At 49.6% G+C, this 21,783-nt stretch overlaps 1 protein-coding gene across 2 annotated transcripts; it reads left to right on the forward strand.

The window, feature by feature from the left end:
• Positions 1 to 524: 524 nt before the first annotated feature.
• On the forward strand, positions 525 to 20,896 carry DBT (dihydrolipoamide branched chain transacylase E2). 2 transcript variants are annotated; one of them, XM_054564971.1, is made up of 11 exons: positions 525 to 620; positions 2,193 to 2,316; positions 5,406 to 5,481; positions 6,564 to 6,745; positions 8,923 to 9,044; positions 11,555 to 11,771; positions 12,544 to 12,710; positions 16,746 to 16,823; positions 18,039 to 18,230; positions 18,372 to 18,443; positions 19,690 to 20,896. In XM_054564971.1, the coding sequence occupies exons 1-11, from the start codon at positions 570 to 572 to the stop codon at positions 19,855 to 19,857; spliced, it is 1,449 nt and encodes a 482-aa protein (XP_054420946.1). In that variant the 5' UTR covers positions 525 to 569; the 3' UTR covers positions 19,858 to 20,896. The 2 variants fall into 2 exon arrangements, with proteins under 2 accessions (XP_054420946.1, XP_054420947.1); XM_054564972.1 differs by lacking the exon at positions 19,690 to 20,896 and adding an exon at positions 18,715 to 18,945 and having other exon boundaries at positions 526 to 620.
• Positions 20,897 to 21,783: the final 887 nt, after the last annotated feature.

Genomic DNA, 21,783 nt, shown 5'->3' on the forward strand with positions numbered 1-21,783 from the left:
TTTTCTCCAGGTAAGTGCCTTTCCTTTGTGTTTTTTTTAAAAAAAGGTTTTATTTATTCATTTTTAGAGAGGGGAAGGGAGGGAAAAGAAAATGGAGAGAAACATCAATGTGTGCTTGCCTCTCCCGCGCCCCCAACTGGGATGGGCCGCCACACAGGCTGTGCCCGGACTGGGACTCGATTGGTCGACCCTTTGGTTCGCAGACGGGCACTCCGTCCAGTGAGCCACCCCAGCCAGGACCCTTTGTGTTCTCTTAACACTATTTCCCCCCATTGCACGGACTACAAAGGTGACCGTTGATGCACTTGTCCCACACTGTCCCCTACATGAAATCTGGGTTGCCCTCCTCCCCACTTCTTTCTCCTCCTTCGAGCTCCCAACTCTGGGCTGGCTCCCAAGCACCCCCTGCCAAGCGACTCTCCTGCCCCGCCCCACTCTCTGATTGGCTGTCCCGTGGGCAGCTCTTTCGCCCTCAATGGCCGCTCAAGGGGGCACGTTTTCCGGCTCCCAATGGGGGCTGGCAGAGGCCACGCCTCCAACCTCAGAGCCGCTGTCATTTCCGGAGTAAGATGGCCGCAGTGCGCGTGCTAAGGACCTGGAGCCAGAGTGCTGGGCGGAGGGTAAGCGGACCGGGGCCGAGCAGAGCTCGGGAAGGAGTGATTTGTTCGCAGTCATCCGGAAGCGGTGGGCGGTGTGTCAGTCTGTCCTCGGAGTGCCGCGCTTCCCGGGCACGCGTGACGGAGAGGGGCAGGGACGTACGCAAAACGAAGGACAGAGAAGGTGGCGAGCCGACCAGTCCCGGCACCCACTCCCTCCCCGTACCTGGGCGCGCACCTGGCGTGTCCTCGGTCGCCCTCCCGCTGCATCTGTACCCCGAAGCCCAGCTGGCCTTTCGTGGAGCAGCGTCTGGCAGTGGCTGCCAGGCAGTGGCAGGCACTGGGGACACGGGGGGATACTCTCAGCATTTACGGGGCACCCGCTGGGTGCTGGACGCGATACTAGGACGCCTGCCCTCAGGGAACCCACAGTCCAGAAGGGACCCTCGGAGCAAAGTGCAACTCCGCGGTCCTCGCCCGCAGGGGCAGAAACGCTTGCCCCAGCTTCGTTCTCTGAGCGTGCACTTGTCTCCGATGTCTGCGCCAATCTTTCCCAACTTTTTCTCACCAGAGCTTCGACCCACCACCATCTCCCTTGCGATTCCCCACTTTCGCAGTCTTTTAGCACTAAACAGGTAACATCCGGTAATCGCAGTGTTTCATCCGATTTGCCTAGCGTTTTTACCCTCTGGGTCCCCTCTCCCCTGGATCTTTCGACAGTGGTCGACCCCTAATCTTACAAAGCCTTTCCAGAGCCTGATAGGCACCAGCTATTGTGCTGGGCATTGAGGATGTAAATCTGAACAAGACAGCCACCATCCCGGCCTGCTCAGAGGTTAATGACCGCCTTGCGAGTGAGGACAGAGACAGAGGCAGGAGTAGTAGGCATTACTCCTTAGTAGGCATTAGACAAGCAAGTACAGCCCAGCATAGAAGCGCTATGCTGGGCCCTGGCGAGCGTGGCTCTGTTGGTCGGAGTGGCTCCCCGTAGCTGGAAGTTTGCAGAAAGGTTGCAGGTCCAAATGCTGTTTAGGACACATACCTAGGTTGCAGGTTTGATGCCCCAGTTGGGGCACAAGGAATCCCAGTCCAGGCACATGGGAGGCAACCGACTGATGCTTCTCTGTCCCATCGGTATTTCTCTCTCCCTTCCTCTCTAAAAGCTGTGGGGAAAAAAAGTCTTTGGGTGAGGATTTTTTTTTTTTTAAGTGCTATAATGGGACAGGGGGATACAGCTCCAGGAACACATAGGAGGGGGTTAGGGGGTCAGACTGGGGTTCCCAGAGAATACTGTGTAACTGGAGATTTGTGAAAGAGGCAGAAGAAAGCTGTCCTCATCTGCACCTTCCCAGGTGCTGGCCCCCCTTCTGTGAGAGCTGTTGTCCTTGGCTCTTCTGCCACCAGTTCCTGACATTTGTCTTCCTGTCACTGATGCCAGGTATTCTAATCTGGACCCTGATAACTTCATATGTTTTATATTGTGATAGTGACTGTTCTGCTTTTAGGCCAGAGTTGAAATTCAACATGTACTTACAGAGGTAAGCCGTTCCGGTCTTTTATCAAAGCTTTTACCTTTGTTTTTTTTTTCACCTCCAGGTTTGTGTTCGCTACTTTCAAACATGCACTAATGTTCATGCTTTGAAGCCAAAATACTTGCGTTTCGTTGGTTATCCTTCATTCAAGTATAGTCACCCGCATTGCTTGCTGAAAACAACCGCTGGTGAGTATGACCAGAGTAGCTAATACAAAATAATGTTTTGCATTTTACTCAGTACTTTAAGTGACTGTAGATTTATTAAAGTAAACAAAAAAAAAGTGCCATTTTATTTCTAGCCCGCCCTCCTTGCTCTCTCCACATCTACCCATTTCTTATTTTCTTTGCCCCTCACCATCCGCCCACTCCCGGCACACACTTGCGTTTGATACTTGTGTTGCCATCCTGTGGGGGAGGCTGTCTGGGGCCATCTGTTCGTTATCTGCCTCATCTAAGCACGGCAGTCAGCACGGATACGACTTTCCCGTCCGGGTAGGCTGTTGACATCACAGTTTGTGTCCTCATGCTCCCTGTGGCCTCGTTTGCCGGCGGAGGCCCTGTCCATCCTGCTGGATGCCGTGCTGAAACCAGCCCGAAATGCTCCTGCAGAGAACGTTCCCTGGCATTTACCACGGAGCCACCTCTCCCCAGTGTTTGCCGCCCTCTGTAAATAACTTGAGGCTGGAAGCATTCAGTGTGTGAGAACGCGAGCCCTTTTTTCCCCTGATGTTCTCTTTAGAGCCCTCACAAAGGACCTTGGACTTCTGTTGCATCAGTAACCTCTACATACTAGGTAACTTAGTCTGTACTAACAATGAAAAACAGGGATTCAAGAATTTTATTTTCAAAAGTCGACCTTTTCTTAGAGAAAATAGAGGTTATTCAAGCCCCAGTGTCTAAGCAGCTATCCTGAGCATTGGACCCTTGATCTACCAGGTGCCGGCTGCGTAACCTGACGTAAGGTGCGTAGTTTTCCTCTGCGTCATCATCTGGAAAATGGAAGCAGTGATAGTGTCTGACCCTTTGTGTTGTTGACAGAATCAGTTCGTTCGACACAGACAATTACTGATCACCTACCATGTGCCCAGGCACCACTCTTGGTGCCCGGGACATGTTCTCTTCTGTGGTCCCTAACATAGCCAACAGTTAGGTTGGAAATCTGGAGCCGCCGTGATTCCTGCTTCCCCTCCGAGTAGAGCACCAAGATCTATTGATTTTACATCTTCCGTGTTTCTCAAATCTGTCTTCTCCATTTCAGACAGCTTCGAAAATGTATTGTTTCATACTTCAGCTTCTTCACCTGCAGTGGCCTCCTAACAGCTTTCTCTGCCACCCCTTCCCCAACTTTATTTGCCACACTCCTGCCAGAGAGAATTTTTTTCTAAAATTATAGAAAATCGCAGTCTGGACTCTCTGCCAGTTAGGGAGCGCTGAGTAACAATCCTCCCCACGACTTAGTGGCCTAAAGCAGCTTGATTTATTGTTTGTCAGCGTTCTGGGTGCTGGCCTGGCTCACTGCTGTGACCGGAGTCAGCCAGAAGGTCACCTGGGCTAGAGGTCCAAGATGGCCTCACTCTTGCATCCAGCGACCGGTGTTCGTCTTTGGCTGGGGCACCCTGTCTTCCCACCGCGTGGCCTCTCCTGTCCCCCACCAGGGAGATCAGGTCCCTCCCAGGGGGCCTCAAGGCAGCATTCCAAGAGGGACAGGGAGAAGCTGGGAGGGCGTTTGAGGCCTAGGCTCCAGAATGTACACATTTTCCATTCTGCTCTAGTCCATTGCTCAAAGCAAGTCCCAGGCCAGCGTAGATGTACCTCTTATGGGAGCAGCTGCCAAGATTTTTATAACCATGTGTATTTACTCCAGGCTCCCGATTACCTTGAGGGTAAGTTCCAAACGCCTGACCTTGGCATGGCAAACAAAGGCTTTTTAAGTCTGGGCTTTCTTGCCACATAGAACTGTTTGTCATTCCCTGACTGCTGTGCGCTGTCACATTTCGCGTTCTTGTACATGCGGGGCCTTGCATAATATGGCTTTGTAGAGAGGGGTCATAATTTTTTACTTGTGATTTTTTAGTTACTTAGGTTGGTTTCCCGTTCTTCATTATAACTCTATGACAACCATTCTTGAGCACAGATCTCTATGTTCCTCTCTATGTCCTTAGGCAAAAAGGTCTTAAAAACTAGAATTACTTGCTGGCTCAAAGTTATGGACTTTGTTTTCAGGCTTTTGATACTTAATGCCAACTATTTTTTGGAAAGGTTCCAATGTACACTATAGCAGCAGGTGGTGAGAGAGCCCAACTTACTAGAAAGGAAACAAAGGCTCCCAAGACCTGCATATCAAAGATACATTTTGTGTTTCTTTACTACTAACTTAATCCTCTCCTATTTATTACCTTAGCTTGTTTGTATATTTTATAAGCAACTTAATTATTAACAGTCTAAAAATAGAAGCATGCTCTTGAATCCATTCAGAGCCATTTGTTAGCAAAAAAAAATACTTGACAAAAATACTTTCTTGGGAATAATTACGCTAAAGTATCACTGGCATCCCAGTGTTATAAAAAGGGAATAGACATTTAAAAAGGGTTAAGACGTGGAAGGAGGAAAGAAAATACTTGAATTTAATGAGAAGTTGGCAGAACAGAATTTTTCATTGAGTTTCCTACGTAGGCATCCGCCTGACTTGACCTGCTGCGAATGAAGTGTGAGTCAAAGCACGAGGTCGGAAGAGATCGAAAAGCAGGCCGTTAGTGGCTCTTCCAGTTTTATACCGTGAAGCAAGGGGGTCCAGCGGGGTCTCCCTTGGCACAAGTCATGTCTCGTAGTCTGTTCACTTTAACGGTTCCCAAATCCCCTTTGTCAGAGGTCTTCCACACCCTTGGGAAAGAGCATTCTTTTGAGAGCTGGAAAATGCAAGCGCCGCGGCAGTGTCCGTGGTTCTGTGTCACTGGTTTATGTAAATCTCTGGCAGTTGGGAGTGATGAGTATGCAGTTCAGAATTAGGAAAGGGCCCTGGCTGGGTTGCTCAGTGGGTCAGAGTGCCCTCCCGGTAAGGCAGGATTGCAGGTTCAGTCCTGGGTCAGGGCGCGCGCAAGAATCACGCAACGGATGCGTCAGTAAGTGGAACGACAAACCGATGTATGTCTTTTTCTCTCTCTCTGCTTGGGAATTTCTGCCTTCTGCTTGGGAATATTTTCTAATTTTAGATGTAAAAGCATCTCTTAGCAACACTCGACATATTTAATGAGATAATTTCTCTTTTTTTTTTGAAGCTCAACAGGGACAGATTGTTCAGTTCAAACTCTCAGACATCGGAGAAGGCATTAGAGAAGTAACTGTTAAGGAATGGTAAGTTATTAGTAAAACAAGAGGACTCAGTTTAAATCAAGAAACTCCTCTCTGGAACATGCACTGCTTTTGTTAAAGCACAAGACCAAACCGCTTGTGTTGTCTGCCTGCTGCCGACGCAGTTCCTCGCCATGTTACAGCTTTCCACTCAGTGTTGTTTATTAAGGGCCATTTTTTTTCCTCTTTTTGAAAACGACTCTCACTGCCCAGCCCTCATTTCAGCTAACAGAAGAGAAAGTAGCCTCTACGAGGTGACATTTGTCCGTGTGCTTGTGGCTTTTCCAGAGAAGCAGGGTTCCAGGGGCCCTTCTCTTACTCTGGAAATGGGAGTCCCCTGCATCCTTTCAAACCTCATTTGCATGTCACGGGTGAGGTTTTATTAGGGACTGAGAACTGGTTAAGACAGGAAGACAAGGCATAAGAGTGCCTGAACAGTAATTCTGGTAATGAAGAATGGATGGTAATAAGTCAGAAATATGCAAGGTGCGTCAAGAATGGCATTGGAATCGGCATTATAGGGAGTATTTCAGGTTGGGTCCTACCCCCCCGCCCCGTTCGGCTTGGCAAAGCGTTCTTCACCTGGGTATGGGATGAAGGGACCGGCACAGAAGGGCAGGCTGGGATAGTGCCAGAGAGACAGAGAGCACAGACCAAAGTTCATGGAATTACAAAGGATGCGTCTTGCGGGGATCGATTTTAAATCTAATTCTAGAAACAAAAGGCGCCCCTTAGAATTTGATTCAGGGTAATACAATACCATGAAAGGAAAAAAAACACACACATTTAAATTACTTTTTTAGAACTTCTTCCTAGGAGTGGGTAAAGCAGAAAACCTGAAAGTTTAGTTCAGTTTTTAGATTACGAATCTCTGAAGGGTTTTTATAATTTTGGTATTTCTTGGAGATACGCCAAAGAGATTCCGGAAGCCATTATAGTCTTTTCGGGAACATTCTTTGGTGCACCTTTGGGACTAAATCCTGGCCTGGAGGGATACTGATCTAGTTCAGCGTGGCGTTTGCATTGTAGGATCACCTGTACTTACAACTGGTCATGCAGCAGGGCCTTACATCTTTTTCTTTCAGGTATGTAAAAGTAGGAGACACAGTGTCCCAGTTTGATAGCATCTGTGAAGTTCAGAGCGATAAGGCTTCCGTCACTATCAGCAGTCGTTACGATGGAGTCATCAAAAAACTGTATTATAACCCAGACGACACTGCCTACGTGGGGAAGCCACTGGTAGACATAGAAACAGAAGCCCCGAAAGGTACTGTGCATGCGTTTACCTGTCTGCCAGGCTGGTTCCCTGCTGTCCTTGTGTCGTGGGCACCAATCCGAAGCGATGTGTACTGTTCATAACTTTCAGGAAATCAGGAAAATAGGAAAGGTCCTTTGGGATTTTGGCCCGTTACCATGTTAAGACCGTGGACGGTAACAGCTGTCCGGGGGGCCAGGCTTCTGGGAGACACGGAGTTCCAAGGAGCAGCGGGCCGTCCCTGGGAGGAAGGATTCGGGGCACTGGTCAGGGACAGCCGCAGTCGTAGCACGCGGAGACCGAAGCCCGCAGGACAGACCGGCTCCGTTTGCCGCCAATCCCCAAACCAGCAAGCGCCCTCCTTGGCGATGGTCGCAAAAACCAGGCTTCTTGGAGAGGAGCCATAGGAGAGGGAAGGAGGGAAGTGAGAGTGAAAAGTGGAGAGACAAGCGCTCAGAGGGAGCGGCGCATGTCCTGATGACAGGAAATTCGATATGAGAAACTTGCGGGGGCTGGGGGTGCAGACAGCGGGCCCTCTGCCCCCGAAGGGCTGAGCTGACGTCCTCTAGGCAGCGGCTTTGACCCCCGAGGCGGGGGGGGGGGGAGGCGGTGACAAGCCTCAGCCAGCAATCTCTAGGAAGCGCTGAGGTCAGGACGAGCCCGCAGTGCCCCTCAGGGCCTGGAAGCCGCCTGAATTCCACAGACGCCCTGCAGTCTGTCCAGGTGTGTGGCAGCTAGCGTCGCCATCACGCTGCACAACTTCCCGAATGTTTCACACTTACTGTTTTTTTAATCCTTACACGCGAGTGGTGCAGTCTGACAGATAAAGAATCTAAACCCCACCTAGAAAGGCCGGGCAGTGTGCCCCATGGTGGTGACCGAGCCAAATTTAGAACTCGATGTCCTTAGCCGCTTGTGCACAATGACAAGCTACCTCCGAAAGCTGAACGGTGGCCTTCTGAAGCCTTTCTATTACCTATATAATTTGTTATAAAAGCAAGATGTCGTATTATAGACATCTATAAACTACAGAAAACCAAAAATAAGAAAGCCTATTCTTCCTACTCAGAAGTCACCATATTTAATACGAGTGCATGTCATTCCAGACTCTTTTCTAACAAAATTACGCCTTGAACTGTAGGAGTTGCCCCCTGGCTGGTTTGACCAGAAAGAGAATGTACTGAGACCGGGAACTGATTTCCCTTCCGTCCTCTTCAGTTCTTAGCTGAGACCTCCTGCAATAAAAGGCAGATTAACAAGAAAGAAACAAGTTTATTGATCCGTATACCTTATGTACTTGGGGGACAGGCCGGAAAAAGTATCTCCAAGAGGTGGCTTAGAATTCGGGCTTAGTATCAGCTTACTAGGGATGGGGGGAGGGGCATGCAGGCCTCTTGGGGAGAGTATGTGATGTTTAGGAAAGACATCCGGCCGTTATTTGCTTAGAACTGAATGTCAAAGCAAACTCCGTTGCCGACTGAGTTTCAGAGGTTTGGTCTCCAGGTCATGAATCCCCACAGGTTCGGCCACACAGCATTGATTTCCTAGCGTCAGTCTTTAATATTTTAATCTTTCAAAAACTCTCTGCTTGCTTGCAAAAATACGTGCTGATAGCCCTAGATCTGTCTCTTCTACCAGCACGCTAAAGTAGAGGATGTTACAACCAGATTAGCATTGGCCATGGAAATGAAGTCTTCCACGCCGTGCCTTAACCCGTATTCAAAGCAGAGGAAAAATCTAAATGCCCTAGCTTTTTAGGAAAGCATTTAGATTTGGCACAGACTTTACGTGATTCTTTTATGTCCTTTACCTCACGTTTGATTCTTATTTCATGTTACTTATAAATGAGAAAGTGATTAGGAAAGTAGTTAAAATACAACATGTTTTAGACTTTATGGAAGAAGCTCTCCTTTTGGAACTGGTAGCTGGCTACATGATTTCAACAGAAATGAAATAAATACCAGGTAGTCACAGTCATCAGACAATACCAGATACCAGGACACACGCCCCCGCAAACACACACACACGCTGCCCATTTGTTTTCATCCTGAAGTAGCCCCGCTATTACGCTATTTGACTATAAAGCCTAAGTTGAATTTATCTATATATCATACACCACCAAGCTTGGTTTGTTTGGTTTTGTGTTTTTTTGAATCTCCACTAAAGAGCGAACATTTTCCTGCCCCCAGATTCCGAGGAAGACGTGGTCGAAACGCCCGCCGTGCACCATGACGAGCACACCCACCAGGAGATCAAAGGCCAGAAGACACTGGCCACCCCCGCCGTCCGCCGCCTGGCCATGGAAAACAACGTACGTCCTCTCGGCACTTAAGCGTGAGGTCACGTAGAAAGTGTATGTTCTTATCCGAAAAATTAGCCGACTGTCCCAGGGCGAGATGGCTCAAGTTGGCAATAAAGAAAACGGGAAAAGGTCTGTTACCAAAAAGTGACAGTGGCATCAAGGGACTTGGAAGAAATGAGAAAAACGTTGTGAACATATTCCTTCCGTTAGTGGAGGAGCGTGATTTTGTTTTTCCCTCTTAGAGCCTAATGACAAGGCCGCCACCGTGAGGCACTTGTAAATGCTACTGTCTTACGCCGGGTGCCCTGGGAGCACAGACTGGGACCAGGACTGGGTTCCTGGGGTTGAGGGCTGGGTTCGCTGGTTGGCTGAAAGGGTGAAGCCCTTTCCTGGAAATGAGCGGAGGGGAGGGGAGAGGCGGGAGATGGCCCAGGCCAGGGGTGGTCTCCAGGGTGCGCCCTGATCCCCAGTGGGGCGACCCCAGAGCTGCACTGACTTGAGTCGAGGAGGGTGGCCTCTCTCCCTCTCATCAGTCAGTCCTTGGTGCCTTCCCCCCAGGCTGAGGTGACTCCCAGGCGGGTGATACGTGTTTACCTGGTGCTCCGTTTACTCTCCACCACCCTGTGAGATAAGGGAGCCAGTCTAAGATACGAAGAGGCCAAGTAACTGGCCAAGGTCACAGGGCCGTGGCGGAGCCGGGACTCCGAGGGCAGCCTTGGGGGTCCCAACCTGTGTTCTTCGTCACCGTAAGCTGCCTCAGCAACCACGGTCGTCACACTTGGAGCGCTGCTGAGGCAGCTACTGGGCACGGTCCCACACCCTGGCGGCCGCCCACATGGGGGCTGGCTTGTCCCCGGTTCGCAGGAGTGGAGAGGCAGAGATGTTGATTCAGGTGCCCACAGTCAAGTAAGTAGCTGACTGGGGGTCTGCACACAGATCTGTCTTGGTCCAATGCCCGAGTCCTTTCTGGTATGGCCCACAAGGCAGCGGTTTTTTGTCTGTCTGTCTGTCTGTCTTTGAGAGAAGTGATTAAGTTACAGTGAGAAAAACAAATGTTTGCATTTTGGAAATTTGTTGTAAGGGTCCCTGAAGTGTTCGTGTCCCCTCAGCTGGTTATCCGACCATTGTTCCGGAAACAAACCCAGGGGAGCAGTCGAGGGCATGGCTTCCCACGTACCTTATAGCTCAAGCTTAGAAAGCACGTGTGTTCAAAACCAAGTAAATGCTTAGGTAAATTATGTGATACACCCTGCGTGACAATTCATGAGCCATTAAATATGCTCAAATATGAAGACCATTTAGCATAACAGAAAATAGAACTAATAGCGTAGAACACTAGATTGTGAGCATCAGATGACCCCGTATATTGCTTTGGAAGCTATAAAGCATTTTACCAGTGCTCTTTCTTAATTAAATAGAAAGACTCCCTGTGGAGATGCATGACCTGGCTTTCCTAGTCCACTGCCTAAAGGTATGTATAGTACCTAGAGCACTTGTATAATTACCCGAAATCAAATAGTAGATTTATTACCGTAAGTCACCTTTTTTCTTTATTTGTGGTTTGCATATTGAGTTTGATTAGAATGAGAAAGCCAACGGCTTTTAGAGTTGTTTGTAAATACATAAAAGTTATTTGTTTAAATTCTCGGTTCATTTGTTGAAAACAGAATGTTCGACATATAAAGTCCTTTGTGAATTCGAAGTCGTCCCGAGAGAAGCACTAATACAAGTGGGGCAGGACTTACTCCCGAGAAAGTAGCTACCGCGCAGCAGGCACGAGGGCGCCGTCCAAGCTTCAGACAGAACGCAGTGCAGTGAGGATATTTTATTTTCGTGACCAAACACAGAAAGTAGTTACATGAAGCAGGGCCATGTGTGTTTCCAGAGAGCATCATGCGTGTCCAGGGGAAAGCGGAATACATCAGCATTGTTTCCTCTGTAGAAAGCCATTCCCAAATATACCTCAATAAAAGTAGTTTCATTGTTTTGTAGGGATTTTTCTGAAATAACCAGCAGAAAAATACCAATTTAAGAGAGTTTTGTATGATGATTATTTTAACTATTACATGTCTAACTATTTCATGTTTTACATATTCCGTTTGCCGGTCTACTTTTGGGGTAGCATTTAACTCTTCTTTAAATTCTCAGTTCTTCTTATGTAGCTTCCAAAAATAGGGGCGAAAAAATCAAATAATTATGCCAGAAATTTAAGAGTAGTCGGCTGTTTAAAAAATGCCAGTTTTCATAAGCAGAGAGGGATTACCTGCGCTGCAGATGCTGCCTCGTCACCACACAGGCAGAGGCACCGTGCGCACGGGACACGGCTCCTCGGGGAGGCAGCTGTCGCTCACAGTGTTCCGTTATGATAATGAATGTGTTGTGTCCTCCTACCAGCTGCTTGGGCAGCGGTGCTTTTCCTTTTTCAACCCACAATTCATTAAATTCCGTTTAGAGACCTCGGTGGTGTATTGCTTTGCAGGTAGCTTTATTTTTCAGCATTAAAATGTGTCATTTTTTAGATTAAGCTGAGCGAAGTTGTTGGCTCAGGAAAAGATGGCAGAATACTCAAAGAAGACATTCTCAGCTATCTGGAAAAGCAGACAGGAGCAATACTACCTCCTTCGCCAAAAGCTGAAATCATGCCGCCCGCACCAAAGCCGAAAGACAGAACTGTTCCTGTGCCCCCGTCAAGAGCCCCGGTGTTCACAGGCAAAGACAGAACAGAGCCCATAGCAGGTGAAGCGGTGGCGCTGTGCAGAAATGGCATAATCTGTTTGGGGGGAGCCACCTCCGCAGACTCATACGTGTAATACGGTGTTTTTCAGTTAGCATGCAAATAGCTACCGTATTTTGCCCATGTATAATGCGCACCCACGTTTTTGGCCCAAACCTTCAGGGAAAAAATCTTGCATTTTAATTTTTTAATCAGTTTTTTATTTATTTGTATTTAGAAACAAAACCAATTATCGTATTCCAGGGTATTATTTTGTGTATGGATATTGCTATTGCTTTCTAGAGTTACGCTTTTAATGCATAAGCATAAATAAAAAAATTAAAAACATTTATATAGATACAGAATCAGTACTATCCATGACTTCGTCCTTATTTTTCCTGCAAAAGTTTGGGCAAAAGAAAAAAAAAATGTGCATTGTCCATGGCAAAATACGACGCTTCTGACTTGTTATTTATAAACTGCAGCATGGTCGCGCAGCATGGTCGCTTCCAGAAGGGCGATACTGCGAGAAAGCCGTCAGGTGATGGCATGGCTCGCGCCCTTGGGAATTTTCACACATGCAGCCTTGAAAGCAGGCGCCTGTTGCATTGCTGAGCTTGGCCCTGGGTGCTGTGCTTCAGCAGTGACACTGGTGGCTTTTGAGATACGTGATGACGTAGGCAGCTCCGGGAGGAAGGCTTTAGTTGAGGGTAAACAGCCCTAGAGGGCCTTCTATTTTAGGTTAAAAACACAGAGGATGAAGGGCTGGAGGATTTAACGTGGGCTGTTCTCCAGGCTTCCAGAAGGCAATGGTGAAGACCATGTCGGCAGCCTTGCGGATACCTCACTTCGGGTACTGCGACGAGGTCGACGTGACCGAGCTGGTGAAGCTGCGGGAGGAACTGAAGCCCGTTGCTTCTGCGCGCGGGATTAAGCTCTCCTTCATGCCCTTCTTCATAAAGGTGAGGCTCCCTCCATTCCCACCAGGGTCGAGAAGGACATTTAAACGTTGTTTTCCAAATAGTCAACATGTTAACTGTGCCTTCGAAGAAAAATACTACTTGTCACCGTATCACCTAGAAAAATGCCCAAGTCCACGGTTTCCTGGTTCCACAAGATTTATAAAACTGAGATATTTGTGTCCCATTTCTACCCACTCACCTCTGAGCCGGGTGAGCATCAGTTAGGTTAGGCCTTCGCTCCAGCCAAGTCCTGATTTGAACAGAACCGAGACTTGGCGTTGATTTTGTGTATCACTGACACATAGTTACTTTCATTTATTCAACAAACTTGGGTTGCGTCTTCTGGGATTCGTACCTGATACTAGGCCTTGGGACCAGCATAAAATGGAGTAAGACCCTCCACTGGCCCCAAGCAGCTCACTGCGTAGCTCACGTCAGCCACCACTTACGAAGCTGTTACGGGTGCCAGACGCCCAGCCCGTACCGAGCCTGCTGCCTGTGGGATCTGCTTTAACTCTCAGAATAGCCCTGACGTCCCCCACTTCCCATTGAAAGAAATTGGGGCCCAGAGAAGGGAGAAACTAAGTTTCCAGTTCCGGTGTGTTTTGCTCAGAATGCCTAACTGTTGTCTCTGACTCCGGGCTGGCCCCCACCGGGCCTTCCCCCACCCGCGCCAAGGCGGAGCTTCCACAAGGCAGCTGGCTGTCCCTGGTTCTCTTCGGGGACTGCCCTTCCTGGGCTTCAGACGGTGTCGACACTCCCGAGCGTGGCGTGCGACTATTGCCCCGGCACTCTGCCGCCTCGCTGCCCAGGCCCTGGTCTCTCTCGGCCACTCCTTCTTCTTTATCCAGACCGAGCTGAGCATAGTGCCCCGGCCACTTGGCTCCACCTGCCCGTGCCCTCCTGCCTTGGTCAAATCCTTGCACATCCTAAGTACCAAATTTTCTTCACGTATAATACCCTTTTGTTTCCCATTGGCAGTTATTACCATGTATTACGAGCGTTTACTCAGTTGTTTTTTTCATTAGACGCTGAGCCTCCTTAGCCAAAAACTGTTCTCCTTTATCTCCATCTTTTTAGCAACTCCCCTAACAAGCAAACGTGAGATGTGGTAGATGTCGATTAACGAGAGATCTGGACTATATTCCAGCCCTAGAGTCTCACCTGTAGAGATGGCAGTTGAAGCGCGTGGATGAGGTCCCCCAAACTGTGTGTGAATGAGAAGAGAAGAAGGCTCAGGGCTTTACCCCAGTGTTTGGGGGGAAGGGAGACGTTGAGTTGGCCGAGACGATGGAAGAGGGTAAGTGGGGTCAGCGGTCTGATGACAGGAAGACCAGGGGAGAGCCGCCTGGAAGCCACGGGTATCTGTTGCTATATACCAGACCTCCGCCAAATTCACCGGTTTGAAGCAGCAGCCACTGTTATTTCTCACACGTGCACAGGCGAGCAGGGCCAGTCTGCTGACCTTGGCAGAGCCCACTCCTGTCCGCAGAGGCTGGACCGGGGCTGCCAGAAGGGCGGGCCAGCCTTGGCGCGGGTGGCTCGCTTCTCTTCCACATGCCTCTCCTCTCCCCAGGAGAGTAGCCCACACGTGGTCTCCTAATACCATAGGGACGAGGAGAGGAAACCGAATATAAGCACTTTCTCCAGGCCTTGCTGCATGGAGTATGTTCTTAACTCATGGACCGAAGCAGGTCCATGACTGAGCTCAGAATCAGCTCGCAAGAGCGCTACTACCAGTGAGTGTGCAGAAGGAGGGGCAGGACAGCCTGGGGCCACTGGTTCGGGCTCTTGCACCAAGAGAGAGGAAAAACGTTGCCCTGGCTGGTGTGGCTCAGTGGCTTGAGTGCCGACCTACGAATCAGGGGGTCGCTGGTTTGATTCCCAGTCAGGGCACATGCCTGGGTTGCAGGCCAGGTCCCCAGTGGGGGGTGTGTGGGAGGCAACCACACTTCGATGTTTCTCTCCCTCTCTTTCTCCCTGCTTTCCCCCTCTCTCTGAATAAATAAAATCTTTAAAAAGAAATGTTTTAAGAGGGGACTAGACCACGGTCATCTGTATCACAGAGATCAAATAGAATCAGGCGTGGGGCAGGCTATTGGACTGGTGAGTAAGAGGCCTGGGTGGCCTCAGCCAGAGCTGGTTGAACAACGTATCACGGGGTAGAAGCTTGCTTGCAGCTGGCTGGGGAACAAATTGTGTGGGAGAGGAAAAAATAATTTTTCTCCTGCCCTTCCGAGTTCTTCTGGCTGGACTAATCAAATTAACACAAGATTAACAGACGAAAAGGACTGACTTTATTGCATGTGTACGTACAAGGACCCCATAAGGACAGGGCACCCGAGGATGGCGGTTGAGGCTTAGATACATCTTCGGCGAAGGGGAAAGGGCGGCTGGCGGGGCGGGGGCGGGGGTAGTGGTGTGGACGGTAGAGGGCAGGAAGGCAGTTCACACGGAGACGGGAAAGCTGGTGTTCCGTAAACGGTCGCCGGCCGGGCCCCCGTAACTCCTCCCTGCCCGTCGCTCTCCTTCACCCCAGGCCGCGGGGGGTCGCGCCCTTCCTGCGGCAGGCCCTCCACCCAAGCTCTCCTGGGCCGTGGCGCGGAGGCCAGAGCCTTACGAAAAATAACTGGCTTAAAATAATCAGTATCCCCAAAGGGCATGATCTGGGGTGGCAAACTCTGCTTCCCTCGGTGGCAAGTGAGTCAGAGGAAACTAAAACAACCCGGTAAAAGGTGGACGGGGTGTAGGGCTGGGGTAGGGGTGGGGGGCACGTTGTTCTGAGAGAGGGACACCGGCCCCCTGCTCTCTGGCACGTCCCTCAGGGCACGCTGAGGAGCTTGGTGGAGTGGGCTGAGGGCAGGAGCAGGAGGGCGGAGGGTTTAAAGTGTGGGGGGGGGGGCATATAAGAGCCAGAGGAGCGGGGGACCGCTGTGTCTCCGCCTGGGTCCCCCCGCCGCTCCCTGGCCGTGGGCCTGCTTCGGAGCAAGGGGGGACCAGCCCTGTAACAGGCTGAGTTGGTTTTATTACTGTTTTTCTTCATTGTTTCAGTCTGAATGAAGTGCCTGATCTCTATTTAGAAAGTAAAATGTAATATGCTTCACTTGTTTTACACTCACTTTTTTTTCTGCCTCTCTAAGTTTCAGAACACTTGGAAACTATCACTAAGTGTTGTACAGGCGCAGAAATGACCTCTAATCCATGGACATACACACCTTGTTTTTCGTTTTACAAAATTTGGATTATACTCAAAATTCTGTTTTTATGCATAACATTTTAACCTTAGTTATACATTTTATATAAAGATTAAAATTACAGCTATCACATCAAATGCCTGATAATACTCTGCTTAACTCTCTAGTTCCGACTATGTTCTGTTTTGTTTTTCTGTCAAGACCAAGACGGGTGCCCCACCGACGGAAACAACACAGCGCACGTAACAGAGTCGGATGGGACTAGACGAGGGCGGTGGCGGGGGGGAGCTCTTCACGACAATCCTGCGCGTTTTTATTTTCCTATTTTGTAAACGTAATGCAAGGCATGCACCTTGATTAGACCCCGAAGCGGCCCTGGCCGGGTCGCTCAGTGGGTTAGTGCGCGGTCCCAACACGCCAAGGCCGCAGGTTCAGTGCCCCGTCAGGGCACATCCAAGAGTCAGCCAATGAGTGCATGAATACGTGGACCAACAAATTAATCTCTCTCTCTCTCCCCCTCCCTCCCCCTGCCTTCCCCTTTCTCTCTAAATCAATAAATACAATTTTTTAAATTTTTCAGTTATTCGAATCTTTCTTGACGTTTACAAGCTGCTTGGCTACTTTATCTTTTATTCGCGAATGGTCAGGCTGACCTCTAGGTACGCGCAGGCTGGACGCAGGCTGGAGCTTAGACGCGTCCTGGAGCTTAGACGCGTCCTGGAGCTTAGACGCGTCCTGAGCAGGCGCCCCTCCCTCTCCTCCGCACCCCTTCCTGCTGCCTGGGGCCCGCCCTCCTCTCTGAGAGAGGGATGCTGACGGCGCCTCTCCTCCCGTCGAACAGGCTGCCTCCCTGGGGTTGCTGCAGTTTCCCGCCCTCAACGCCTCCGTGGACGAGCACTGCCAGAAGGTCACATACAAGGTGGGCTGTGTGTTGTGAAAATGTCCTTGTTCTAAACAGAAGATGGTGCAGTGGGGTTGTCAGTCAGGGAGGCGCCTATTGCCCCTCAAATCGCGGCCCCTTGTAGACTAGAATTAAAGGTGGGGGAGAGAGCAGTAAACTGAAGTATACTTTGTCGCTATTGCTGCTGGGTTTACTGGTTAATAACGACAGTATTCAGATACGCAGATTGCCAGTTTTTAAGCCCTTTTGGCTTTGGGCTTCAATAATGGAAATTGACGACTCTGAGGCAATGAATTATATTACCCATCCCTCACAACCTGCTCTCAAAAATAATGGCCTCTCTCAGAATGGATTTCCTGCAGTTCTTCAAACAAGAATAATGCCAATGAGAAAAGGAAGGAAAGTTTGAATTCCGTTTGAGGGAACTCTTCTGTTCGGAGTGCAAATTATTATTAAGATAGAACTCTTGGAAATGCTAATTATTTATATTTCTCACTAGAAATGTACATGCAGGAAGTGAGCTTGGATATTCTGAGGGGTTGGATCTAAAATCTTCCCATATGATTAATACAATCTCCTGATTCAGTAGATACTGGTTGCAAAAAATTCAGGCAAGAAAATAATAGTGTTTCTCTTTGGTCCCATGACTCTAAGATTATTCACTGTATATGCTGAGATGTGCATCCTTCTAGGATGATATTGTTACATACTTTATATGGAATTATACATACTGTTTGTTTACCTTTGAACTTTATAAAAATTTTCTTCTTCGTTTAATATATTCAGGACATTATTATATGTCAATAAATGCAGCCCTATGATCACTCACCCAGCCAGTGAACTGTCGCAGACGTTGGGGTTGTTTTCAGTTTCTCACATTGACGAACCGTCTGACTCAACATCCCGGTGTATCTCCACGTACTTCTGCATTTATTTCCAAAACACAGATCTTTATAAATGTTGCCACGTACCCTTAAATGTTCTCCAGAAAGCCTATGCCAGCATACATTTCCACTAACAATGTATATTCTACCTACAGAAAAAAAATTATCTTTTTGGAAAAAAAACCTTTTTGAAACCCTATGAAAATCTTTTAAGTCATACCACTCTGGTGAAATTATTTTTGGAATTTGTTTGCTATAACAAATAGAAAGGCAGTTTCTAAAATAGAGGGTCGATCCTTTCCTGTCTGCAAAGGCCTCCTGTGAAATTTTTATTTTCATATTTGTCTAGGCCTCACACAACATTGGGATCGCCATGGACACCGAGCAGGGCTTGATCGTCCCCAACGTGAAGAGCGTCCAGGTCCGCTCGGTGCTGGAGGTCGCCGCGGAGCTGAACCGCCTGCAGAAGCTGGGCTTGGCCGGGCAGCTCAGCACCTCCGACCTCACCGGGGGCACCTTCACCCTGTCCAACATTGGCTCGGTGAGGGGCGCGCGCGCGCGCGGGCCGGCGGGCCGGGACCTGCGGCCTCGAGCAGACCCTCCGTCAGAAAGAGAAAACCTCACTAGCCACCTGCCCTCCCAGCATTAACGCTCTGCTCCACCTTTCCCGGTTGTGTTTCAGATCGGGGGTACCTACGCCAAAGCAGTGATACTGCCACCCGAAGTGGCGATTGGGGCTCTCGGATCAATTAAGGTATGTGTGTGAAATCGCTGAAAGAAGAGTTTATGCAGCAGGGGGAGGAAACAAGAGCAGCCGTTTCTGCGGTTCCTGCTTGCTCGTAGGTTGTGCTCACTCCTAGGCTGGAGGCGAGGCGTGGCTGGTGGGCAGGCAGTTCTGGGCCACGGTCCGGGCATCCGCCCTGCTCACCGCATACTCATGGGGGTCCATAGCCAAACCGGGTTACCCTGTACAACCACGCGAGACGCTGTTGGGGGCACGTCTTCTCACACTTTGTCTTCTCCAGAACGATTGGGAATGCTGGTTGAAAATGGAGATTTCTTGGCCATGGGCGCAGAGCCCCCAGAACTTGGATTTTTAAACAAAAGCCCAGTGGTTTCAACATAGGTGGTGGTGACCTGTTGTCCCGTTTTTACGAGAAACTGACTTAGAACAAGGGTTGCCAGGATTAACCTGGCTACACACCAGGATCATCTGGGTTTCTTGAAAAAGTGCCCTGACTCACACGGTATCGACTGACCCAGAGTTTGGGGGGCGGAGGCGGGGCACCCCCCCCCCCCGGGGTAAGGCAGCGCGGGCCTGGGCACTGCCGCGACTGTTGTTGTCCTGCGTTAACCTCGGTGGCCTTCCTGATTTCTAAAGAGCCTTTTTTCTTCTTATATTTCATTTTTTTAGTAATTCACTTTTACTATATTTGTAGAACCCCTGCCCTGCAGCGCCCTGGCCTTCCAGCCCTGCCCCTGACGCCTGTGGTCTCCGCCCCCGCCCGCCCAGGTCCCTGCGCACGCTTCCTCGCTGAGCCGTCCCTGCCCGCCCTCCGCTTCTCCGCTCTCCACCCCCTTCCAGCGGCTATGGTTTTCCTTTTTCACGTTTCATGGCCTGATACACTATATATTTTACTTACTTCTCTCAACTCTGTCTCTCCCTATTAAAACATTACCTCCAAGAGGGAGCGATCATTTGTTCTGTTCGCTGCTTCATCCCCAGAGTCTAGAAGAGTGCCTGGTACACAGCAGGTGCTCAATAAACATTGATGAAAGAGTTGAAGTCTGAGGTGCAATGTACCGTGCGCATGGAAATTGCGCAGGGACCAGACGCACCTTGGGGAGATGGAGGGCTGAGGCCCGCCCTCCGAGGCGGCGCCTGCGGGAGCCGGCGGTTTCGGCAGTCGTTTGGCATGGCCTTCCCCCCCCCAACCCCCCGCACTGTAGGCGACCGCCGCGTCTGTCCTGCCAACCCCCGCTCTCCTCTGCACCTCCAGGCCCTTCCCCGGTTTAACCAGAGAGGAGAGGTGTACAAGGCCCAGATCATGAATGTGAGCTGGTCAGCCGATCACCGGGTCATCGACGGGGCCACCGTGGCGCGCTTCTCGAACCTGTGGAAGTCCTACTTAGAAAACCCGGCGGTGATGCTGCTAGATCTGAAGTGAAGCCTGGCGGCTCCGTGCACTCTCGGAGCTTCCGGAGGCGACGCCAACCCAGCTGCGGCCGCGCCTGTCCCTCACGACAGCCGGCGGCACAGACGGTTTGTGTGGGGTGTCTGGCGTTCAAGGCACAACACTTCTCCCTGTTCCGACCCACGTTCTCCTGAGAGCGAACAATGGGTACTAGTTCTTTGGGGCCGTCCCGTTTCGTAGGTCACATGTGACTTCTCAGCGCAGTGCTGCGGCCTTCGTGGCAATGAACTGAAGCTGACAAGAACAACAAAACGTCACTAAAAGATGGTAGCCATAGACAGTATTTGTTCTATTTCCTTTTCTTACCTTAAACTGACTCAGTGGCTTTTTTTGATTTGCACTTAGTTGGGAAAGGGAATGTACGTACAAAACTGTTTTCCCTTCCCCCACAAGAATGCCAGTTGCTGTATGAACTAAGTGCCATTACACGTAGCGCTTAAGATATCCAGGGCTACGTCACTCTGAAGACGTCGTCATCTGCAAATGCCTTATTTATGTAAAGTAATACCTTTTAAAAGGGAAAACTAAGTGGATCTTAATGCCCAGATAGAGTTCTATTACCAGTAAAAAAGAAAGGGAGAGGAGTGGAGTAGGAAATTGTGGACATTAAAGTAAAATAGCAAATTTTATATAGAAATGAGTTGGGTAGAGGCCCACTGTAATCAGAAAGAGCATCAAGGTGAATACCAGCCAACACTTGGATTTGCATTCAGGAAACCGAACGCAAATTCAGTTGTTTCAAATATAGTCTAAAAAACTTCACGTGCAGTGTTATGATAAGAAAACAAGTTGTTTTAATATGGAAGTGACGTGAAGCGCCCTTGGTTGCAGCGTCACCTGACGCTACACCAAGGCTGTGGGTTCAGTCCCTGGTCAGGGCGCATGCAGGAGGCAGCCAAGGAATTGACCAGTGAGTGCGCAAACAAGCGGGACGCAAACTGATGTTTCTCTCTGTCTCCCCCTCCCTCTCTGTCTCTAAAAAATCAATAAATAATTTGTAGAAAGAAAAGAATGGATCGACTGAATGTTATTATTTTTAAAATTCAGATATTATGAAGAAAATAAATCACCCATAATCCTACCGCTATTACCATGTCGATCAATGCATCTATATTCATAGCTATTCTTTTTATAAAAACGAGATCATACTGTATCTACTATTTTATAACTTGCTTTTCTAAAAAATTTAACATTATGGGTAATTTTAGATGTCAATAAACAAGTCTACATTATGACACATTGAAATGCCTGCAAAGTATTCTATTGTGTGTATTTATTATACATTTAAATATTAAACATCTACTGTATACCAGGCATGTTGCCCAGCACTGGGCGCACAATGCCCACCCTCCCTCATGGTCCCTGCTGCCATTGGGGTTACGTTCTAGTGGTGGAGGCAGGCGTTAAATTACCATAAAAATAAAAAGAGAATTACACCTGAGCAGGAAGAAGCAGGGTGCCATGAGGGCATCTGCGAGAGGCGACAGCCTGTCAGTGAGCAGGTCGGGATGGATGCGCCCTAATTAAACCAATGCCCCACGGAGAGCACTTCACAGAACCTGAAATGAAGAAGGACATGATGGGAAACGCCTCCTCACCGGGGGAACGTGCGGGCTCGGGGAGTGGGGGCCCTGGAAGGAGCACGCACTGTACCCGCCTGCAGGTCCAGCATCACTGGTTCAGGGTGTTCTTGGCCGTCCCAAGGAACCGTGGAGCTGTGTGTTCCATCCCCACCCCCTGCCTTCACCCTCTTGCCTTCAGCCTCAGCCGCTGAGACCTCAGGGAAAGGTCAGCTGCCCACTGCGCGAGGCCTTCGGGGCCAGGAGGAGCCCGGGGCCCGAGGGGCTGGGGCACAGTCCTTGCAGCGGAGCAGACGCCTGGGCTCCACACGTCCGAGGC

Source organism: Pteronotus mesoamericanus, unplaced genomic scaffold (assembly GCF_021234165.1).
Source record: "Pteronotus mesoamericanus isolate MK-2021 breed Mesoamerican mustached bat unplaced genomic scaffold, CSHL_Meso_final scaffold_99, whole genome shotgun sequence".
Taxonomy (NCBI): Eukaryota; Metazoa; Chordata; class Mammalia; order Chiroptera; family Mormoopidae; genus Pteronotus; species Pteronotus mesoamericanus.